We start from the raw sequence: 25,406 nt of genomic DNA, 5'->3' as shown, positions 1-25,406 counted from the left end.
ACCTATCTCACTGGTCTACAAATTTCATCCTTCAATATCTTTCCCATTGTTTTACCATCTATAATATACTCCCAGTAATTTTTCACTTGTTAGACCTTAGCTTAATCCAAAGGGATTCTGTTTGGGCCATTTCTTCATAAATCCTGCTGCTGCAGTGCTATGATATTGTCTCTAACTTATGCTGCAACTCCTTCCCTATGCCTCCTGAAAGATTTAATAGCCAATCCTAACCCAGCTGCTATTATGTCACGGTTTTCTATTTTAAATCAACAATTCTAGTTCCTGATTGTATTTTAATACATGAAACACAGAAAACATACATTTTAATTTGGATTCCTATGGTTTATTACTGCATAGTGAAGATTACCCGATATTGCTGATGTCCCCTGTGGCAGGGTGGAATGAGTCCAGGGCAAAAAGGTTAAGGGGTTACACCCCATCTGCACCCATTCATGGGGTATACGAATGCTAAATTTAGGGCCAATATCTCCAGTCTTTAGGTAATGCCAAATTTGCTGCAAAACCAATGAAATAAATATTACTGTAACTTTTTCTGGCACTTTATGAAAACATGGAGAGCAAGTTTGCATTGTTTTGAAATGTCCCCAGTTAACCTTTCGCCCTTTTTATGTTTTCAGGCCATTGGATTGGCACCATGAACATGGTGCAGCTGAGTGTTCTCTTTTCCACAATGTATATTCCAGGTGTCTCACTTGCCATCTGGGTTATCCATTCGATATCTGCAAAGCTTTCAGTGAGATGACTCAGGCTTGAACCCAGATATTCTGTGTTGCTGATCCTAATGTATTATATCCCACAACAGTTTGCTCTTCTGGTTTATGAACTGGATTGCAGCAGATAAACTCGCATTTTTTTTAAATCATCGCTGCAATAATTGCCAAAGGAATGATTAACCGAACATTTTCTTGACTTTTTTTTCCGAACTTTACTCAAGCTTTTTTTTTTAAAAGTGAATTTCTTATCACTTTTCAGAACCCTTCTTGCAATTGTAAAATTTATAGCTTTTTTTTTGCACTTACCAACTACAGTCTCTACCAGTCCAGGTGAGTTCTGCAAGTAACTGAACTCTTCGAGGTTTGAGGTTGTTTCACAAAGAATATCAAGAAGCCTAATCACAATAAGAGCTTCCTATGCAAAAAGAAAAATCAAAAAAATTAGAATTACTTGTTGCAACAACTAGAAATGATCCACATATAAGCAGGTCATATGTTAACAAAACCAGATCACAAACACACAACAAACATTTTACAATTAAATAAGTGTTCCTTAATATAGATTCAGCAATGTTGTCTTTCAAAATACATCAATTTTCATCAACATCAAAATCATTTTACAGCAAGACCACCAATTTTTCTAATTCAGAATGAAGCCAAATGCAGTTGACTTTTTTTTTCAAGTGATTCATTGATTCTACATATACATCCAAGCTCAACTAGTTGTTATGACTGAAGGTTTAATATATGTCCCATTTTTTAAAAAAAATTTAATACACCAATTCTGTTTTCTGAAGAGACTGAATTAATAGTACATTGTGGTGCAGGCAAGCAGGAAGGAAAAAAGGAATAAAAACAACTCCCTTGCCCATATGGGCTTAAACAATTCCTGTGTTTGTGGAGAGAGGATCCAATCACATTATTATATATTTTGCGAAGACACAGTGACCAGGATCACTGGCAACTAACAGTTCCCCCACAACCACAGACAGTCCCAGAGTATCTGGAAACAATTTTAGTCAGATCTGTATGTGTCTAAGCACTTCATCATTGGTCTCATTAGTTTGGGGGAAAACGAGCAGGCTGCGCAAGACTTCCCAATTCTCTGTTGTCCGGGGAAATCAAGTAGTTAGTTATGCCATCCATAGAGGAATGAGAAGCAGACTTGGGGCTGCATTTCAAACCTTCTAAATAGGGGTAGATATGGAGTAATATATAAAAAGGTATCTTGAAGGTCCTCATTCCAGCTCATTCAAATTAGCATCCTCAATACAGCAGATTTGACACACCAGGCTATTAAAAGCTGGCCATTTCTCAAGGACAGCCTTTAGGAGCAGGCCAGAGATGGGTGGGGAGATGGGAACCTGCCCAAATCATCATCTGTCATCATTGTGCCAAAATAAAACTCTTCTGGGGTCGGAAGCTCTGGTTCATTGATATAACTGAGGAATTATTTCCCTTAAGCCTGAGGTATACCAGGATTCCAGGCGCATTCTTCGGTCTGAAAAACAGCTGGAAACAAAAATATTCTGGGTGTTACTGGCGGCCAAAAGATTGATGTTGGTGCGACACTACTGAGGTGTTGACATTCTATAATCAACATCTCAGTAGTACAATGTACTTAAAACATGGATCTGGAAAGGCAGGCAATAACAATGTGGAGAGGTGTAAGGTGTTCAGGGTGATGTGAGGGATTGTGGAACAACAGAGCAGATAATAGGAATGTGTGGGATGCATTATTTAAGTCTCCTGAAAATGTGGAGATAATTACCTTTGAGCAATAAAATGACCAGCCATTAGAGGTTTAATTTGCACAAGGAAGGGATATTTAAGTTCAGCTATCCATGGAATGATTTGTTGTTGTGTCAGCAGGGATTTCCTATTTTGTTATTTAAAACAAAATGCATATCTGTATGATACCGGACCAGCAACCTGAAGCTCATGAATTCAAATTCCACCATGGCAATTTGAATTTAGTAGTTTAAGCTGCTGTTTTGTAGCAAGGAAGGGAATCTGCCACCCATACCCAATCGGCCTATAGGTGATTCCGGTCCCAAAGTAAATGGTTGACTCGATGCCCTCTGGGCAACTATGGATAGGTAACAAATATTGCCTTGCCAGTGTCACCCACATCCTAAGAACTAATATAAAAACATTACCGTAATAAAATCAATAAAAAGAGTTGTTAAATACTTATTTTGTATTACACTAATCTTCATAATTGTAACTTTGCCTCGAGTAACAATGATCATTGTTAAATAGCATAGAACGTTAAATTCATCACAGCAATTGAACAGTGAACCCTTGCAATAAACCTAAAGAAGCTGACCTGTTCAAACCATAGTAAAATATTCCCCCTATCTGGCAGTGAAATATTAAATTCTTTCAAGCCCTGTACACAACCTAAATAGCACAATGAAATGAAACCTTTCCTTTTCAGCCCAAGTTGGTGACAATAGTAAATGTCAGCACTAGCAAATGGGACATTTCCCCATCCTACCTCATCCTCTGCATCAGTAGCAGAGGTGAATTTCAACACTGCCATGCATTTCTCTTGGAAACAGCCTGCCAGAAATTGCATCATCCTCACAGGCACAGTCAGCTCATCACCACCAGCTGGAGATCCCAGTCTCGTCTCCCTCAACTGTGCAGATATCAGATCCAATACGGTAATCCTGTAACAAAAGATTATAGGCATCAGAGCTGTTACTACCATTACCTATAGAAAAGTCACAGCAAAATATCAATTATGTGATATTAAGGTCAGTAAAATATATGATACTTAGGTCAGTGAAATAATACATCGGACTAATTTCAGCACATTCTGGTGTGCAGTGCCCCAGATGGATATTAACTTCAGTAGGATTGTATGTACACCAAGGTAAAAATATATATATTTTTTTAAGTGCAGTCTTGCTTTGCTTTATAAATTCATTTTGCTGCTGCTAAAGTCTATAAAAGTCCCTTTTTAAAATTTGTATTTTTCCATATTCCCTACTTCAGATTCCCGCTGGCCTGAGCTGCAGGAGGCAGATTTCAATGTGATTCAGCTAAACAGGCAAAGCATTTCTGCATGCAGAGCTGCCTTATTCAGGTTACTCCTCCCTCAAAGCTGACACAGCTTGTCCAAAGAATGCAGCCACCTTTGAGCATCAACGATCAGAGTGTAAAGCACATACAAGGATAATGGCTACTTTTAGGGAAATTACAAGGTAGTAACCTAAATAAAGAGGTCAAACAATGTCTGTCAAGGAAGACCTTTTCACTCTGCTGTGGCAAATTATCATTTTTGAAATGTGAAGGGAGTCATTTCAGAATGAATAGACTAGCTGATCTGTTCTTTTCTTTTTCATATGATTCTATGACTTTCTAGTTTCCGTGAGGCTCTGTTTTGGGACGGAGCCTCCACAGACCCAAAGACAACGGTCAGAGCACATGTACAAATGGGGCCAACGGGGATACATAAAGCATCCTTCCAGGGAAAGGCACCAGTACACATCCACCCACCCGAGTGGGCACCCTACGATGAAATATCTGGCCTTCTCAATTAGGCGAGCACAGGCAATATTTAGGCCTACCCACCAAACCGGCGCATGCTTTGGTAGGGTCAGCATCTGAGGTTACAGGCGGGTGTGCGGGTTTTCAGGCCCTTGAACTGTTGTTAATCACTATTTACTCCTGCAGATTTTAATTGCCAATAATTATTGTGCAAGGGGCAAAACTCCTAGTATCTATGGAAAGACAGCAAAGCAAAAAAGGTAGAATTTCTGAGCTAAGACTGTTTTTCAGACTGGAGGGAAGTATACAGTGGTGTTCCCCAGCGGTCATATTAGGACCATTGCTCTTTTTGATGTATATTAATCACCTGGATTTGGGTATACAGGGTATAATTTCAAAGTCTGCAAATGACACGAAACTCAGGAATGTGGTAAACAATGTGGAGGATAGTAACAGACTTCAGGAGGACATAGATAGACTGGTGAAATGGGCAGACACATGGCAGATGAAATTTAACACAGAGAAGTGTGAAGTGATACATTTTGGTAGGAAGAATGAGGAGGGGCAATATAAACTAAATGGTACAATTTTAAAGGGGGCACAGGAACAGAGAGACCTGGTGGTGCATGTACACAAATCTTTGAAGGTGGCAGGACAAGTTGAGAAGGCTATTAAAAAAGCATATGGGATCCTGGGCTTTATTAATAGAGGCATAAAGTACAAAAGCTAGGAAGTTATGCTAAACCTTTATAAAAACACTGGTTAGGCTGCAGCTGGAGTACTGTGTTCAATTCTGGGCATCATTCATGGATGTGAAGGCCTTAGAGAGGATGCAGAAGAGATTTACTAGAATGGTACCAGGGATGAGGGACTTCAGTTATGTGAACAGACTGGAGAGGCTGGGGTTGTTCTCCTTAGAGTAGGGTAGGTTAAGAGGAGATTTAAGAAATGTTCAAAATCATGAACGGTTTTGATAGAGTAAATAAGGGGAAACTGTTTCCAGTGGCAGAAGGGTTGACAGCCAGAGGACACAGATTTAAGGTGATTGGCAAAAGAACCAGAGGCGACGCGAGGAAACTTTTTTTTTTTTACGCAGAGTGGTTATGATCTGGAATGCACTGCCAGAAGGGTGGTGGAAGCAGATTCAATAACTTTAAAAAGGGATTTGGATAAATACTTGGAGAAGAAATGTAAAGGGCTACGGGGAAAGAACTGGGGATTGGGACTAATTCTTAGCTCTTTCAAAGAGCCGGCACAGGCACGATGGGCCAAATGGCCTCCTTTGTGCTATAACATACTATGATTATACTATGAAGATGAGCTTATTAATGATCAGCTAATGGGGGGGAGGGGGGGGGTGCGGGGGGTGGAGTGGGTTGATCTGGGTAATTATCCCATTTGCAATGGAGGTGTGAAATTAAAGCTTTGAAGATCAACCTGTATACTAAAGCATTAAATTCCCCTTGTGGGCACCAAATTACTACCTCTAATCAGGAGACTTTGAAAAGCATATTTATTCAGTAAACTAGGAAAAGCAGCCAGACTTTTAAAAATAGCTCAGTCAAATTCTTACAAGTAGAGTTAAATAGCAGCCATATTTAAAGCTCTGACCCCCATCAGGACTTGAATAGCTAGGGCCAAAGATTTGACAAACAACAACCCAAATTGGATTTTAATCCTACCTTTCTTGATTGTTCAAATTAGTGTACATAGCAGCCACTAAATCTGGACATTTGAGAAACTGTTCTGTTACAATCAAAAATCTGTAAAGAGAATATAACACAAACTCCTGTTAAGTTGTAAGATTTTAATATTTCATCAATCTTGCACAGCATTCTTCAATTATAGCCCTTATGATCCGACAGGCAAGAAAGATGGAACATAGTCACAATTCAATTTAATGCGTTTCAGGACACATTTGCAATAAAAATTTAGGGTCACAAAATGCACAGTGTTGAAACAAATACAGCAATTACCGGAACCCAAGTAAAAGATTTGTCACTTATCCACCTGGTATTGTATCATTTATGTTTCTCATGTCCATAATATTTAAATAACTCCTGGATCACCCTGCTCGGATAATCCATCTTTGCTTCAACTCCACTGGTCAAATGAATGAATGCTTAAAATTTTACTCTGTTGTACATCAGATTTTATCATTTAAAGTTACATATTTGTAATCACTAAGTTTTTTTTTCTACAATGCCACTTAATGATTTTATTTAAGATGCAACAACTTCTCACAGTAATTGCACTAATTACAGTACATGAGCTAGGGTAGCTACATGTATGTTCACAACAGTTCCATTCTTGGATTCAGGTCTTTACAAATCTCTCAAGCAAAAAGTCATCTAAACCCCTGGACTGGATTACTTCTCTCAGAGACCAACTCAACTCCATTATCCTCTATCAACTGCACTTGGTGTTCCACCCCAAAGCTAATTCTGCATGCTTTAGTTGCCTTTGAATGACATCCATCACCAAAAATGGAAGATTGACCACTTCCATCGCAACATATTTTTCAAAATAGATGCAAAAAGCAAATTCTGTAAAGTAAATCCATGACCACAAGATTATATTTTCAATATCAGCTCCACCATAACTTCTGTACTGTTTAAGCTGAAAAGTGCACTACATTGCAGCACATAGTAGCTGGGCTGTGATTCATACCAACAAATATCGTTATTATGCAGCAACAGCTAAATTGGCAGCTTCTGAACCATATCGTTTTCAGTGGGCCTAGGCACCAAAATGGGACCAGATTAGAAAGATTCCAGCTTCAATTTCTGGTCTGAATGGAATTAGATAAACTCAGCCCGGGAGGCATAAGGAGTGTAGCTACTGGCTTCAGCATCCCTGGGATTGGGGGCGGGGGGGAAAAAAAAAATCAGCCAGGGTTGCCAATTCAGACTGCAATCTATTGAATCATGCTGGAAGGTACAAGTACGTGGCTAGCAGATCATGTTTGGCTGCAATGTATTCGTTTGTCAATTAGCTTGCCGACAATGTCTCGGCTTAGAAATGAACACCAGCCATTGGGCGAGGTACTGCGGGGCTGCTGGCAGCCCTGGAAATGTATGCCAGCACAAGTTATCACCTTTAGGAGAGAAGGGGGAAAAACTGAAAAAGAATAATGAGCAACAGAGGTACTTGCAGCCAAGAGTAAGCAAGAAAACATCCTATGTCAGCATCAAGCCTCAGAAATGCCGCAAAGATGGCAGCTTCAATCTGGAGGCCAGATGTTTTAAAGAAAAAGTCACTTAGTATTTATTTTAAATGCTAGATTTAGGGACATTGGTAAATACCTAAGGATAAGGTGAGAATTACTGTCATGGCCTGAACTATTTCCTTTCAGTCACATCAACCAAAACAAAAACGAATTAACCATAAAAGCTAAACATGCTCACACCAGAAACTGCAAAAATCATTTAACAAGCAAACAAAACCTGCCTAAGCACTGTAACTGAAGCACAGCAACCATTTATTGCATTGGTAACTGCAATATATAATCACTTAATTATACAGGAGCAAAGTGCTCTTTTTGTCACTTCTTAGTTATTAAACAGAAACGGGATACCACTGTTGTTGGTCAAAAATGTTTTGTAGCTTTACTGTTAATGTATCTTTGAGAAATGGAAATTTTGTTATGGTATCCAAGTCGAATGCATGGAAGTGGTCTTTTTGTTGAAGTAGTTTGTACAGTGAATGTATCCGTGTACTAATACATATACATAACCCTTCTTTGGAGGTCAAGGAAACACCATTTCTCAATTAGGCACCAGAATCTTGCACAACTTGTATATGGGTTCGTTCAAGGAAAGCAAACTACATTTGCATTGTAATTTATGAAAGAAAAATGGCAATTTATCAAACTAGAAAAATACACAATTCAGAATTATTCATAATCTCAATGTCTGCAAAACTGATGTTGGCCACCTAGTGACTATCCTCCTTCGGGGATCTTTAGGATTGAGGTAGCTCCAAGATGACATGCATGCCAGTGGAAGACTGAGAACCAAGTCAAGCCTCTGGGGCAAACTCAGTAATCTGATACTTTAGCTAAGTAGGTCCATAGTACTCCAGGGTACTGTTGATGATTGCCCAGCCAGCCTTGCTCATTAACAGAACCTGGAGAGTAAACCTCTCAATGGCAGCTGGGATTTTACCAGGCTGGTCAAGCAGCAGAAGCTTACTAATCTTCTGTGCTGGTAAACTATGCTATTTTAGCTGGTTAAACTATAGCAAAATCTTTGTTCACATTTGGGAGTTCTTAAACTATAGCTCTCATCGACCTGTGCCTATGCTGTTTGGACTTGTGCAAGTGGAATGTGTCCCTATGGTGGGAGTGTGTCTCCATAATTGGGCCAAAAGTAATGAATTCTCTGGATTTCTCAGCCGCTTGATTTAGAGGTTTTTAAGCATGGTGATGGATTTTGTGCATGTTGAGACTGGCCAAAAACTGCAAAAATGTTCTAAATAAATTGAATGCAAAACTATTTACATTATATATGTCTCAACTTCCCCCTACCCCCATTATTTAAGTTGAATGATATTATATTACATTATATTCCAGAGACCAAAAAGTCAGCCGAACCAACCACTCAGTGGTGATAGTATACTGGCAAACAACTGATCAGGTCAAGCATGAAGATCATTTTGAAATCAGTCTTAATACTTTTGACACAAAAGGTTTGAATTTTACAAATATTAATTTACAAAGTTTGTATAGAAAAATAATTTAGTAAACAGCAACATTACATTTCCCACCTCATTATACTGCAGATACTGGTACCCACTTCAGAGTGGCGAGAGTCAGCAGTAGGAGTTATATAGCTGGCACCACATTGCTGTCTGGTCAGGCAAAGCAAAGCTCATGTGGCATCCAAACACCAATTACATTTTTAATACTAGCAAATATAATCACTTCATTTTAAATCTTATTTAAAAATCCTAGATGCTTCGACCCAACAATTGGGGATACACTTAGTCAATTATAGTGTAGTGGTTGCAAGCTCCAAGTGGTGAGACCACCTCCTCACAAAGCTTACCAGAATTCACTGTGCTATCAAATTGGTGGCTTGATTCCCTGCAATACATACACTGCAGCATAATATTATTAGCCGTGTTTCAGTAGAGCCCTGGCTGAGGAACAGATGTCTGCAGCTAATCCTAAAATCACAGCTCTGATCAGAGGAGGAAAGCAGTAACTATCACTTATAAACACAAGCTAAGAGCAACACAAACAAGTTTGCAGATAATAAACTTCAAAGGGGGATCAAAGCAATAAAAAAGTGGTTGTTTTAACAAAATCTCAAACTTTTTTTGCTCTTACATACCATAATTTAAATAAGTGAACATCCATTTGAAAAGAATAATGGTAGCTCAATGCAACAAAATCAACAATAGCTTGATAAGGGAATTGTACCACTGTATTTAGTAGGCAAGTAGTGCTATATTTTTGCACTAGTCTGTTTCCCAGAGCTGGCACAATACGTGCTTTGTACCATTTTAAGGAAACTAAGTTGAGAACTTTACAGGAATTTTAGAAATTGCTGGTCACATTGATGCCAAATGGCTATCAGCAAGTTCTGGAATACAAAAAGAATTGATTCTGACATGTTACAATTGAGTCATTTTTATCCACAGCCTTTCGCCATTTACCATGATTCACCATGACAATGTACCTAAAATTTCACTGAATGGGTTTTAGACATGGTTTCTGGAAACATCCAAGCTCATTACTACTACAATGCACATTGCTGAATCTAAATACTTATGAATTCAATATTACAAAGGATGATGAGTTATGAAAAAGGAAAGAAACTGATCTCTTTAATTACCTAATAGCAGAAGCAGAAATTGTCATAGAATTTTCTGACATTCAAATCATTTCTTCAGAGCAGATTAGGTTTAGCCTAATTATGTATAAATACTTTGATTCCCACCTCTTTTAAAAGCTCTATTTTACCTATTTTCTTGTAATCAGGGCTTGCTTTATGTAAAAAGTGCTCTTTTGTTAATTTTTTCAATCATAATAAAGTAATTGTTAAAGTAATTTTCACATTTTTCCAGATGGTGTTTAAGTTACTTTTATATTTTTATTAAAGAATGGGGGAATGAATCTGCTTATTCAACCTGCCCTACCTCCTTCCACCTTTGTTGTCATCACTATGTTGAGTGACCCTCACTATATCTGGCACTGTACCATGTACTGCATGCACATAGTTAGAACACAGTAGAATATGCTCCCCCCATCCATATTCAACAGGGATAGAAGTAGGGAAGCAAAACTACTTGGAAGTGGGAAAACATTTAATTATTTTGAATAGATAAATCAAGAATTCTACCAAAAAAGGCAAATTAATACATACTGCTCCACAAACTTGGACTTTTAAAAATTTACACAAAAAATGTAGGAATACCAACAGAACACAATAAAACTTAATCAGAAAATAAAAACCTTGAGCCGTTGTATAGTTTAAACATAGCACACTGGAAGAAAAGGCCATTTTCAGTTGGCAATTTCATGTTATATTCCCACAATTTCAATGGCACAAAACCACAGCTGATTTTATAGAACTGAAAAGTGAGCATCAAACAAAAATATCAAAACTGGTGCTCCCCTCGTGGCTCAGTGTTCATATCCAGTGAATAGCTGAGTCACAGAGTCCAGGAAAGTCTCAGGTGCGATTCCCTTTCTGTGCTAGGTTAACCGATCTCAGATGGACTGGTTACAGAGGCACTATAATTAGCCTCGTGCCCCTGTGGAGGAGAAATCGGCTACAGTTCTCAATCCTATCGCTAACTAGTGACTCCTGCTTGCAAAGAGAATGTATGTGTGTTCGTGTGTGTGTTGAAGTCTTGAAAGGAATCAGCTGTGATGCCTTCCATGGTTGAACAGTCTGTGGCAGTCACTGTCTGGAATCAAACATGGAGAATGGCCTTTGGAGAGGTACTGCCAATGACACGTACTCAAGAATAACTTACTCCAGCGAGAAGTCAATGCCTTTGAGGGGAGAGAGAAAAAAAGAGGCAAAGGAGGGAGAAAATGTCAATTTAGGACCTCCAGCTCACTGAATGACAATGCTTTCTTGAGAATGCTCAACTCCAGTAATTAAAACCTGTATGTATATGTGTTACTGATCAGTCCAGTACTCATTAAAAACAGAGCAAAATGAACAAAGTAATGCAATGCTTTGAGGGACAGGACTACAAGCAAGTTAAAAGTCGTAAGTCTTCTTGCTCAGGTGATTGGGAGAAAATGTTAAACATCTCAGAAAATACGTACGCCCAGTCTAGTTCAGGTTCTTTCCTCCAGATCTTGATGACACTTTCAGCCAGTTCAACCCCTTTTTTGTGGCTCAGTAGGTCAGCTGTTCTCTCAGCACTAAGGCAGGTGAACAGAACCATGCAGCAATAGGTAACGGCTTTCCTATCGGAATGATTCAGGTAATTCCTTAAGAGAGATTAAAAACAGCAATTTCAGACACTGGTCCAGGAAATCAGTCTTTGCTGCATGTCCTGCTTGCCAAATATTACAACATATCTACTGTGACAGTAAATGAGTTCACATTTTAAAAACAAGAGAAAGGAATAGCAAAAAACCAGAGATATTCATTTCAATTAAGTTACAGTTTAAGAGATTGAAAAAAAAATCAATACCAAACAGAACATTACAAGTTAGTCAAATAAAGCATGGCACACAATTAAAATTAATGCAAACACAAAGATCCTCATCAATCAACACAACGAACAACCATAACCAGGTCCTGGTCTTCAACTGTATAGAAAAGGGTGAAGCAGCGAGAAAGGGAAACATTTTGGGTCGTCAGAACATGGGATTTTGTTTACTCAAATTTGTTAACAATTTTTAGCAGGTATGTAAACTACAGAAATTCAAACTGAGAAGGCTTACAGGTTTTTTGGCAGTCATTTGACCCATGCTAAGAACATAAGAAATAGGAGCAGGAGTAGGCCATTCAACCCCTCGAGCCTGCTCAGTCATTCAACAAGATCATGGCTGATCTTCTACCTCAACGCCACTTTCCTGCACCGTCCCCATATCTCTTGATGCCTTTAATATCTAGAAATCTATCAGTCTCTGTTTTGAATGTACTCAATGACTGAGCCTCCACAGCCCTCTGGGGTACAGAATTCCAAAGATTCACTACCCTCTGAGTGAAGAAATTTCTCATCCACCCCTTATTCTGAGATTGTGACCCTGGTTCTAGACTCCCCAGCTAGGGGAAACATCCTACCTGCGTCGACCCTGTCGAGTCCTGTAAGAATTTTGTATGTTTCAATGAGATCACCTCTCATTCTTCTAAATTCTAGAGAATACAGGCCTAGTATACTCAATCTCTCCTCATATGACAATCCTGCCATCCCAGGAATCAGTCTAGAGAACCCTCTCTTAGGTGAGGAGACCAAAATTGTACACAATACTCCAGGTGTGATCTCACCAAGGCCCTACATAATTGCAGTAAGACATCTTTGTTCATGTACTAAAATCCTCTTGTAATAAAGGCCAACGTACCATTTGCCTTCCCAATTGCTTGCTGTACGTGCATGTTAGCTTTCAGTAACTCACGTACAAGGTCATCCAGGTCCCTTTGAACACCAACATTTCCCAATCTCTCACCATTTAAAAAAATACTCTGCGTTTCTGTTTTTCCTACCATGTTCAACAACAACTTTAACTGTTTTTCACATCTAACAAAATGAAATGTGCTAAGGTGCTTCACAAAGCGGGTAGGGGTGTGAAACAGATACGGAACAGGAATTACAAAACTTCGGAGAGGTGACCAAAGGTTTTGAAGGATGGGGCAAATAGCTTTAGCAAGAAAATGCCAGGGTGTAGGGGGGGGCTTGAAGTACTGTGACAAAAATGAAGCAGTTCTATCTTGTTTTAGTAGAGGCCCTGTTAGTTCATTCAGTCACTAGTCATAAGCCTAGCCTTTGGACTTCCATTCATCACAAAACTTCTGCAACTGTCAATTTTCTCAACCACTCCTTCACTTGCACATTTGATACCCTTGTCCCCAACAAAACCTTTATACTCTCCCATCCCGGTCATTCCTCCTCATATGCCCCTCCCCCCTTCTTTGTTCCCTTAAGTCCAAGGGGTGCAGATGTGAGGGTATCTGAAACACAACTGATGTAGCTATCAATCAACAGAACAGGCTGGACTACGTAAAGTGCAATTGGGCCTGTTTCTCCTTTGCCAAAACCACCTACTGCTCCAGGGTCACCTTGAAGAGCAAAGATAAACCCCGGCTTCCTTAATGTACTAGAAAAAAAGATTACCTTAAACCCCTCCACTCTCACCTCCAACAAGTGCAAGAAGCTCATGAATTTCTTTGACATTGAGATTGAGACCATCTATTTACCTGCCGCTACTGCTGCTGCTTCCCCATCAAGCCAAATCCACCCCCCCACCCCCCCAAGACTCCACCCTGCCCTAGCCCAGGAACCCCGTGCTTCTCTATGGTTTCTCTCCCATCTCCCCTCATGCCCTCTCCAAGCTCATGTTGTCCATGAGATGCACCTCCTGCTCTCCAGACCCCATTCCCACTAAACTATAAGACAACCCAATTTTTCTCCCTGGTCCCCATGCTAGCTGACATTATAAATGATTCCCTCTTTTCAGGTACTGTCCCCTCTCCATTTCAAACCCCCTCCCCCTAACCCCGTCATCGCGCTCCCCTCCTCAAAAAAACCACCATCGATCTGTGGGGAAAATGCTGGAGTCTATAATTAAGGATAGGGTGACTGAACACCTCGAGAATTTTCAGTTAATCAGAGAGCCAGCATGGATTTGTGAAAGGTAGGTTGTGCCTGACAAACCTGATTAAATTTTTTGAAGAGATGACTAAAGTAGTGGACAGGGGAATGTCAATGGATGTTATTTATATGGACTTCCAGAAGGCATTTGATAAGGTCCCAAATAGAAGAGACTGTTAGCTAAGTTAGAAGCCCATGGAATCAAGGGAAAAGTACAGACTTGGTTAGGAAATTGGCTGAGCGAAAGGCGACAGAGAGACGGTTAATGGGTAAGTATTCACATTGGCAGGATGTGACTAGTGGAGTCCTGCAGGGATCTGTCTTGGGGCCTCAATTATTCACAATATTTATTAACGACTTAGATGAAGGCATAGAAAGTCTCATATCTAAGTTTGCCGATGACACAAAGATTGGTGGCATTGTAAGCAGTGTAGATGAAAACATAAAATTACAAAGGGATATTGATAGATTAGGTGAATGGGCAAAACTGTGGCAAATGGAATTCAATGTAGACAAATGTGAGGTCATCCACTTTGGATCAAAAAAGGATAGAACAGGGTACTTTCTAAATGGTAAAAAGTTAAAAACAGTGGATGTCCAAAGGGACTTAGGGATGATGTTTCCAACGGAAATTATATAATGGAAGGGCAAAGGATGGAACCTTGAGATATCCCAGAGCTGACTGTGGGAGAAGCTGTTGCTGGAGACATGCTGGCTTTGCTGACACAGTCAAGGCCTGAAGTTGGTCCACAAATGAGAGGAGCAGAATAGAGAGATCAACTGCAGAGGGGTCCAGGAGAACAAGGAGGGAAAGTGGATCATTAATGACTCTGACTAAAGCAGTCTCTGCACTGTAGGTAAGGAGGAAATCGGATTGTAGGGATTCAAAAAGGGAATTTTGGGAGAGATGGGCATGGATTACGCCACTAAAAATGGGGATAGGCTACCTGTGGTTTGATGTTAAAGTCTCCATTGAATTTTTTTTTTAAAGTAGTCCAGGCAAATCACCTGATAAAGGTATGAGGATTGTGCCAAGTGGCAATGGATCTTACAAATGGATCTGGTGACAGGTGACCTGAAGTATTGTTGGCAAATGAAAAACAACTGCTTAAATTTACATAAATCTTTATTCTTATAATGTGCCAGAATTCAATAAATTATGCATTTGACCTCCATGGGATGCAAGCAGAAAGATTATAAATACTATAAATTCTTGAGAAAAATAGAATTTTGATACAATTTTAGATAGACATCTCAGATAAGTTCTTCAAACAACCCAATCCAACTGCCAAACAAAAGACGGTATATCTGCAAGAACTTGTAGCTCTCTAACTCAACATGCTGAAATTAAAAGCAAGGAAACAACTATAATATAAAAAGCCACACAACAACAAAACTTCTAAAAGGATCATTTAACAACAGTTGCAAGATAGGGTGAAGATGTGGATTCCTCCTGTAAAGGTAATCTGCTTCTGGACTCATCCCCTGCAATATCAGGCAGAGTCTTACTCTCACCCTGGAATGATTTCTACATTCTAAAGCGAGAGAGGGAGAATGTGGGACATTTCAGAAAGTTCACACCCCCAAAAAAGACAGCCAGATACCAAAGGTTTCAGAGAAGCTCCAGTCTCCAGGTGTTAGAACTCAACTTGGCAGAAAATGTTCTTTAGCATTTCTTAAATTTATTTATAGGCACATAGATTCTTTAGCATGAACGCAAGAGCTAATACCTGTCAGCTTAGATTAGGATTTTCAAAAGATGGAGCCAAATCAAATGATGATTCAAAGACCTCCCATTACTTTGAAAGCTCTAAATACTGGAAATATGCTTTAATATTCTTGGTCTAACACAAGATGCTCGCCAACTCAGTTAGAAAGCTAAACAACTACCAGGCTGTTTAAGAGTCTAATACATTTTCGCTAATCATAAGACATATAACTGATGCTTTCAAATTGCAGTCTCATAATTAATAATATACTTGCAATGAACAAATCACTCAAATTTGAATGTCAAAGACTGAATTACATTAAGTTGAAGTGTGTGAAGTTAAAGCATCGCAATTTCAAAGATCAGTTCAATGTTTTCCTTACAGGCCCCTCTGGGGAGAAATGCTGTACCAGTGATCTTACCTTGATGAGTAAAACAAAACAAAATACATGAAATGGGCTGTTTGATATCCCACACATAAATAAATTTGGTGCAACACTCACAGGAAGAGATCCGGAAAGGCATTTTTCCAAACGATATGCTTTGACTCCTCATTGCCAGCTACAAGGTTTCCAAGGAACTGGAGGCCACATTGAAAAGCTATGCAAAACAGGAAGACTATATTTTATAACAAATTTGTGAAATACAAATTCTCTCTTAAAGTAACTAATTTGTATATTAACACAAGGACTCTCCACACAGCTGACAACACTTTCAAGAAGTATTAATGTCAAATATTCAAAAATCAACTACACCAGAAAAATATGCATAAGTGGTCAGCAAAATATGATAATTTAGAAACAGCACTGATTAAACGGTCAGCAGTTAATGAAATCATCATTTTATTTCGTCAAACACCAAGGATATATTAATCTCTTTTGTCCTTAGCAATCTCAAAGTGTGTCCAAGCAGCTAGGTTTTTTTTTTACAATACATATATAAATTGAAGGCGAAAGAAAAACAAGGGGTTTCCTCCCGACTCAATTCTTAGGTCTTCTGCCACAAACTAATTGTGGGCTGGGCCAAGACAGAGAGAGAAAGGATGGGTAAAGTGCCCCAGGTTTGTATCACTGTTGCCCTGAAGTGGACTATCAGGAAGCATGCGAGCATGCCAAGTGTGTATCTCAATCGATGTCTGAGGTTTGGAACTCAGTATGCAACAGTTGTTTTCAAATCGTTTGTGTTAGATTGCCTGTAATAATTGATGCATTTTCCAGGACCCTTTAATCTAACTTCCCAAAGGAAAACAGAAAATATTTTTTATTGCTATACAATATAAATAGCATAATTGTAAGTCAAAAAATGCAAAAATCAGATGACAAACTGAAAACTCATATCGCAGATCCCTAGATCCCATTGCAGACCCCCTTGAGTCCAAGAGTCCCAATTTGAAAACCAATGGCATACAGAGCATCGAAAGAATTGTTCAGGACACCCATACCACTAATAACAATGAGATCTGAAATTTGCAAATTCATTCCTTTTTCTTCTCCCAAGTAAACTAACTCTGAACGCTTGACATTTTAAACTTTCAAAAACTGGTTGGATATTAAAGTGCAGTTTCCAAATTCAGCTGAGTGTTTAAGTTTCTTCCAAAAGAGAAAGGGGAGGAGGAAGGAGAAAAAAAAAATCAGTAGGAAACTCAGCCAGTGCCATTCATCCAACTTGCTGGCAACAGATTCAGAGTAGTTATAGCAGAAACCTAATAACAGTTGACCCACAGTGGTCTCACAGGTGGAAAACAGACTGAAGCCAATAGTAGCTAAAGCAGCAACCCTGGCTATAGCCAAATCTGAAGTCCAGACTGCCCTACTGTACCATCTGAAAAAGGACAATGGAGGCCTGGGAACCTCGCAGAAATCATGAGAAAAAGCAAAATTTACGACATTTAAAAATCAAACAAGAGGTATAGTGCATGAACTAACAAAGAGTACATTTATTGGGAGTTAAAAATACACGATCGTTGCATGGATTTCCAACACTTAGTTTTCCTTTCAGTTCCTTGCTTATTGATGACTTGGATTGTCTACTATAGTTCATTGAATTGCTTTTCTGTAGCTATAGAGAAGCTTTGGTCTGCATGTCTATCAATCACAATGAAAATAAAACATCTCTAGTTTCGGACATAATCAGTTATTTTCCGATCAGCAGGATTTGGCAAATGGGGACTGGGAAATTGAGTGGTCAGTACTCTTGCTCGATCACTTTCTAACCTGGACTGACATTAGGTTTCCTCTGGGACTTTACACCTGTTGAATTCACTCCTGCTCCTTTGAAGTGGGAGACAAATTATGCATACATTATGCAAATGAAGGCCACAAGCAAGCACATTGGGTGGTACTTCTGCCCATAATCGAGGGTTAAAGTCCCAATTTAAAGGAACTGAAGAAAAAAATTTTGAAAAAAAAAATCCTTTTATTTTTCATTTAATGTATTTTCCCTATATTTTGTGGATCATGAGAAGCAGCAGAATCATTGTTACCAATATCACAGAGAAACTGACTGTACCAACACAACAGGAAGATCTTAAATAATACAGGATCTATAAAGACTCTTACAATATCAACATTCATACTATCTTAAGCTCCACCACTGCATCTAATTCAAAACTACACCATGTAGTTCAGTGCGCTTTGGAAAATCACTGTTACCCTACTTCTGGGAGATGCTAGTGTATCTAGTGTAAAAATACCCAAAGTATGACAATTTGTACCCCCATACACAGCCAACTTCCAGAGTTAGGTCTAATATCCTGCCACACCTATTTTTCACCAGAACCATGCACAGACCCAAAATTCATCCCTATTGTTCCCTCATTAAAAACCACCTTCAAATTCATGTAGCCTTTCAAATCTGGCCACATAACACACTAAGAGCTGATCACCTGTACAATAAAACATGAACTACCCAAATCAGATATGGACACAATCATCACAATGCCCAAAGTAAATTTAAGAAATCAAGGTGATGCAATATCACCAAGTTCCAATGGACTCCCAGGCAAGTTCTGCAAAATCTCTGTTGAGATGATTTCATGTGGAAGATCTGCATGCAAACAGAACATAGGTTTCTTTCAGAAATTGCATAAAAACTGGAACTGGTTTCACAAATAGGATGGAAAGTCAAGAGAGTCTTCCTTGGGTCGTCCCTTTACAGAAAAAATCATAATCCTTAATGAATTTTGATTACATTTTTTTTTAAAGTGGTTACTGGCATGGAAACCAGTGGGCTCCCTCGTAGGCCACTCGTGTGATGCAACCACATTCTGGTGGTGTCCCAGAGCAGTTCTGTAATAAAATGGCAGGAAGACTTTCGACCAGTGTGTAAGTGACTCTGCAGTCACCCAGTCTGAAAAGGCCATGCTATAGATTGGGAAATCTGCATTCCCAGCCTGTGGTGTAGTTTTCAGAGGTCTGATGGTTCCAAATCAGCTCTCAGGCTAATCTGAATTCACAACCCAGCTGGGTACTATAGAGCCGTTCCAGGACATGCAGGAATGCTCATTGGTTACCAGAGTAGCTTAGAAGGGAGGGAGATCTGGATCTGAAAACCAGTAAAAAAAAAAGGTAAAACGAAGTTGTCCTGAGGCCGATATTTCTTTTTATACAAAAGGACAGTACTTTGAACAAAAACGATTCTCCTAGACTTTCTTTCCTCATTAGCAGTACCAAAGAAAAACATGCGTCTCCAATCCACCTAATTTTTTTTTAAACCAACCCTCGTGAAAATGTGTCCTGTGGAATTCTAATATCTTGAAAATAGAAAATATGGCATTGAGTAGCTGCCCTATGACTAAAGCAGACTGGGTAAGGGGTAGCATTTTCAACTCATTAGATCTCCAATTGAAGCACAGTATAACAGCTTAAGTCCTAAATTAATGCATTCCCCTCCATCCACACTACAAACTTTCCACAAAACTGGTACAAAATTAGAACAATGAAGAATTTCTCTACTTCCTGGCATTTCCATATCCACAATTTCAAAAAAGCAGTCCTGGACAACATTCCCTCAACTATTCATATCCTTTACCAGTCAAACTGAACTTTTGGCCACTATATCAGAGTAATTGAAGGTGTTTTAAGAGACCATTGCCCTAGAAACAATTACCTCTCTCCTCAGGGTGCATTTAAGTAGTCCACAAAGATCTCAAAATCCTTCTTTAAATAGAAAGACGGCTGAACAGAATAGGAATAAAGCCCAGTTGTTGGGAAGATAATTAAGCAATGTCGAGCTTTCCTTAGATGTCCCAAAAGCATCTCTTTAAACTAATCATTAAAAAAAAAATTCATCAGGCACTATTATTTGAGATTTTACTTCTTCCCGACTCATCAACTCATTCACTCTGACATCTCTTATCACAACACAGCTGGTGTATGATTCTCCCCGCCCCGACATAGTTTTTTTTGCTCAAAACTACTCTGCAGCTGGATGCCTTATCTATTCTCACCAGCCTCTTCTACATTAAATGCAGCTAAGAGTGATTATATTTTTATTATTAGGACTTCACACCTGATACAGAATAATATACAAGGGGAACAAGAAAATACCATTGAGCCCACCCCATTCAGTCAATGCTACCATAAAAACCTTTCACCCAATCACACGATTGGTTGGGACAGGCAAAAAAAAAATGCCAATTTGGAAAAGCTTGGAACATTCCTTTCCATGATACAGGCAGGACTGTGTTAAATGGCAGTAACAGAGGAATGCCAGCAGTTTATCAGGTCATAGTATGCATTATTGTCTTATAAGATACTCCAACCTTCTAAGAAGCTCCAGCCTGGGTGCTATTATTCAGAATATAAACAGCTCTGTGCCTGCAGGAGGTGTTTTATTCCTACATAATTTGTTCTTGGTGGTAGCAGTTGTCATGTTGAGCACCAGACCCCCTCAGCTGATAGTGATTTGAACTGAAGTGCTTTTGTACCAAGTAATTGGAACCGCAGTGATATTAGCAGCACCCAGTGTATGAATTACATGAATAAAACAAAATTATCTTTGCCTTCCTTTCTTCAAGTTCCTCCTTTTCTTTTTAACCCTTGTATGAAAAGTAGAACATCTAACTTCCCTATCTGCTAATTTTATCCCCTCCACACATTGTTGACTCCTTGTTGAGGTAGTTTCACAGGGACCGGTCACTCTACAGTGCCCCTCCAAGTGGCCATTATTCATGGACAAAACACTGTTGGCAGGCTATTCAATGATACAGGACATCAAAGCAAGCCCAATTCTGTCCTCACACATATGCACATCTAGCAGGGCTTGCTGGTTGGTGATCAAGATCAGAAACACTGGTTGATTCTCATCTCGCTAACCCAGCAGTGCCATGGCCAGAATGTTTTTTTTCCCCCCCTTAGAATACAGTCAGTACTCCTGATAAATTATTTTAAAAGGAAATTAGGCAGTTACTTGAAAAAGAGGAATATTAAAAGGGTAAGGAGAGAGAGCAGAAGAGTTTTAGTTAAATGAATTGTGGAGAAAACCACCAGCACAGACGTGATAGATTCAGCATTCTATGACCATATAATTGTTGAGATGTGGAGATGCCGGTGATGGACTGGGGTTGACAATTGTAAACAATTTTACAACACCAAGTTATAGTCCAGCAATTTTATTTTAAATTCACAAGCTTTCGGAGGCTTCCTCCTTCCTCAGGTGAGGTTTCCAACAACGTTCACCTGAGGAAGGAGGAAGCCTCCGAAAGCTTGTGAATTTAAAATAAAATTGCTGGACTATAACTTGGTGTTGTAAAATTGTTTACATATAATTGTTAATTGTCTGAAGAGAGGCTTTCTTGGTTTCAAATTTCACAACCAGTATGTATACTTTTGTCATAGCTGTTATCAATCTCATTACTACACTTTGCATTTACTTAAATCTTTCTATGTAAGATTTATTCAAAGACCTTGCCTTCTTCACTGCCATGAATCATATGCTAAACACTACTGCAACTGTTTTGCTTGGACTAAGATCTGTCTAGACAATGGTACCACTTGAACCCATACTGAAACAGCTGAGGAATAAAAGCTATACTGTCTCCAGCATTTTTTAAAAACTAAAGTAAATAAAAATAATTACAGTTCACGGAGTTCAAGTAATTTTAGTGCACTTGTTATTGTTTTAAGATTGCCCCACTTCCAATGACCAAACCTAAAACATGTGGTGAATTTCTACTGATCAGCTGAGTACAAATCCTTCTGGTAAAACCATCCCTGTAACAAGACCACTAAACCACAATTCAATAACTGGAGTAACGCCAAAAAAAAAATTTGATGTGGATAACGGAAAGATGTTTATCATACATTTGTAGATAGTTTAGCAGAATCCAGTGATTCCAGTGAAGGCACAAATTTTTCAGTGGGATTCTGCATTCTAAGAAAAAAAAATTCTGGGAACCCACAGTGAGTCAAAAACATATCTAGGAAGGTACGACCCAGATGAAATCGAGACCCTATCTTGGACACTTCAGGTATGGTCAGTATGGTCCCTTTATGGAACTTGGCTTAAGGTACCTCATCGTGAAAAGATAATGAAGACATCACTACATTAGCTATAAATCTTATGCAGATTACCGAGGTACATTATCAATGAACTACTGAGGTAACCTTGTGCCTGCAAACTGTACTTCTCTATAACAAACCTTTTTTTTGAAGCCTATTTGGGTCATGCTCTCATAGTTGCTTTGAAAATAAGTTTTCTTTCCAAGGCATGGTTATTAAGTTGGTCTCCAATATAGTGAGATGGACTGTTGACAAGTTTCCATCATCAATATACTTTGAGGGATAACTTAATTTAATCATCTCAGGCATCAAGGATGGAGAAGAGACCTAGAATATCAACTGTAAGGGATCTTACAACACCAAGTTATAGTCCAACAGTTTTATTTGAAAATCACAAGCTTTCGGAGGCTTTCTCCTTCGTCAGGTGAGTGCCGAGATTCATTGAAAATTACCGCATATATCGTCATAGAACAACGCCTGGTGATTACAGATAATCTTTCCACCTGCCCGTTATCAAGGCCATCAAATTAATTGAATAGTGTTCAGACAGAGAAACCTTAGATACCCCAGACAACTGAATATACAAACGGCCAGAACCAAAGACAGAGAGGGAGAGAGAGAGAGAAACATCCGAAAGGAAGAGAAAGAGAGAGAATGACCAGTTGTATTAAAAACAGATACCTTTTTTTCCCCTAGTGGGGTTACGTGTAGCGCGACATGAACCCAAGATCCCGGTTGAGGCCGTCCTCATGGGTGCGGAACTTGGCTATCAATTTCTGCTCGACGATTTTGCGTTGCCTTGTGTCTCGAAGGCCGCCTTGGAGAACGCTTACCCGAAGATCGGTGGCTGAATGTCCTTGACTGCTGAAGTGTTCCCTGACTGGGAAGGAACCCTCCTGTCTGGCGATTGTTGCGCGGTGTCCGTTCATCTGTTGTCTCAGTGTCTGCATGGTCTCGCCAATGTACCATGCTCCGGGGCATCCTTTCCTGTAACGTATGAGGTAGACAACGTTGGCCGAGTCACAGGAGTATGAACCATGTACCTGGTGGGTGGTGTCCTCTCCTGTGATGGTGGTATCTGTGTCGATGATCTGGCATGTCTTGCAGAGGTTGCCGTGGCAGGGTTGTGTGGTGTCGTGGACGCTGTTCTCCTGAAAGCTGGGTAATTTGGTGCGAACGGTGGTCTGTTTGAGGTTGGGTGGCTGTTTGAAGGAGAGTAGTGAAGGCGTGGGGATGGCCTTAGCGAGGTGTTCGTCGTCATCGATGACATGTTGAAGGCTGCGGAGAACATGGCGCAGTTTCTCCGCTCCGGGGAAGTACTGGACGACGAAGGGTACTATGTTGGTTGCGTCCCGTGTTTGTCTTCTGAGGAGGTCTATGCGATTTTTCGCTGTGACCCGTCGGAACTGTCGATCGACGAGTCGAGAGTCATATCCCGTTCTAATGAGAGCGTCTGTAGGAGTCCATCGCGTTCCTCCTCGTCTGAGCAGATCCTGTGTATTCGCAGGGCCTGTCCCTAGGAGATGGCCTCTTTGACGTGGTTAGGGTGGAAGCTGGAAAAGTGGTACACCGTGAGGTTGTCCGTGGGCTTGCGGTAGAGTGAGGTGCTGAGGTGCCCATCTTTGACAGAGATTCGTGTGTCCAAGAAAGAAACCGATTCTGAGGAGTAGTCCATGGTGAGTTTGATGGTGGGATGGAACTTGTTGATGTTATTGTGTAGTCTCTTCAGTGATTCTTCGCCGTGGGTCCATGGGAAGAAAATGTCATCTATGTATCTGGTATATAGCGTTGGTTGGAGGTCCTGTGCAGTGAAGAAGTCGTGCTCGAACTTGTGCATGAAAATGTTGGCGTATTGGAGTGCAAATTTGGTCCCCATGGCTGTTCCGTGTGTTTGGGTAAAGAACGGGTTGTCGAAGGTGAAGACACTGTGATCCAGGATGAAGTGGATGAGTTGTAGGATGGCGTTTGGAGATTGGCTGTTGTTGGTGTTGAGTACTGAGGCTGTTGCAGCGATGCAGTCATCGTGGGGGATACTGCTGTAGAGTGCCGAGACGTCCATCATGGTGAGAAGTGTTCCTGGTTCAACTGGTCCGTGGGTGCTGAGTTTTTGTAGGAAGTCTGTAGTGTCGCGACAGAAGCTGGGGGTTCCCTGTATGATGGGTTTCAGGATGCCCTCGACGTATCCAGAGAGGTTCTGACACAGGGTTCCGTTGCCTGATACGATAGGACGTCTGGGTGTGTTGGCCTTGTGTATTTTTGGGAGGCAGTAGAAGTCTCCCACGCGGGGAGTACGTGGGATGAGAGCGCGTTGGATGCTTTGAAGGTCTGGGTCGAAGGTCTTGATCAGTTTGTTGAGCTGGTGGGTGTTTTCTTTGGTCGGATCTGCAGGTAACCGTCTGTAGTGTTCCTGGTTGTCCAGTTGTCGGTATGCTTCTTTGCAATAGTCCGTTCTGTTCTGTATGACGATGGCTCCTCCTTTGTCTGCTGGTTTGATGACGATGTTGCGGTCGGTCTTGAGAGCGTCGATGGCGTTGCGTTGTGCTCATGGCGCAGTTTCTCCACTCCGTTCTCCAGAGCGGAGAAATTGCGCCATGTTCTCCGCAGCCTTCAACATGTCATCGATGACGACGAACACCTCGCTAAGGCCATCCCCACGCCTCCACTACTCGCCTTCAAACAGCCACCCAACCTCAAACAGACCATCGTTCGCAGCAAATTACCCAGCTTTCAGGAGAACAGCATCCACGACACCACACAACCCTGCCACGGCAACCTCTGCAAGACATGCCAGATCATCGACACAGATACCACCATCACACGAGAGGACACCACCCACCAGGTACATGGTTCATACTCCTGTGACTCGGCCAACGTTGTCTACCTCATACGTTACAGGAAAGGATGCCCCGGAGCATGGTACATTGGCGAGACCATGCAGACACTGAGACAACGGATGAACGGACACCGCGCAACAATCGCCAGACAGGAGGGTTCCCTCCCAGTCAGGGAACACTTCAGCAGTCAAGGACATTCAGCCACCGATCTCCGGTAAGCGTTCTCCAAGGCGGCCTTCGAGACACATGACAACGCAAAATCGTCGAGCAGAAATTGATAGCCAAGTTCCGCACCCATGAGGACGGCCTCAACCGGGATCTTGGGTTCATGTCGCGCTACACGTAACCC

At 40.4% G+C, this 25,406-nt stretch overlaps 1 protein-coding gene across 7 annotated transcripts in view; it reads right to left on the bottom strand.

Annotated features, from left to right (window-relative positions):
* atxn10 (ataxin 10) overlaps positions 1–25,406 on the bottom strand; it is a 224,048-nt gene that overhangs the window by 162,578 nt on the left and 36,064 nt on the right. For all 7 annotated transcript variants that reach the window (XR_010966231.1, XM_067999737.1, XM_067999736.1 and 4 more), the window contains exons 4-8: positions 16,227–16,323; positions 11,521–11,688; positions 5,915–5,995; positions 3,235–3,409; positions 1,041–1,149 (exon numbers count right to left, since the gene is read on the bottom strand). Coding sequence is in view for 6 of the 7 variants with exons in the window: in XM_067999737.1 (XP_067855838.1) it covers positions 1,041–1,149; positions 3,235–3,409; positions 5,915–5,995; positions 11,521–11,688; positions 16,227–16,323 (630 nt within the window). In the remaining variant the exon portion in view is untranslated. The remainder of the gene's footprint in view (positions 1–1,040; positions 1,150–3,234; positions 3,410–5,914; positions 5,996–11,520; positions 11,689–16,226; positions 16,324–25,406) is intronic.

The sequence above is a fragment of the Heptranchias perlo genome, chromosome 18 (assembly GCF_035084215.1).
Source record: "Heptranchias perlo isolate sHepPer1 chromosome 18, sHepPer1.hap1, whole genome shotgun sequence".
In the NCBI taxonomy this organism is placed as follows: Eukaryota; Metazoa; Chordata; class Chondrichthyes; order Hexanchiformes; family Hexanchidae; genus Heptranchias; species Heptranchias perlo.
This window is presented reverse-complemented; position numbering and strand designations above follow the sequence as displayed.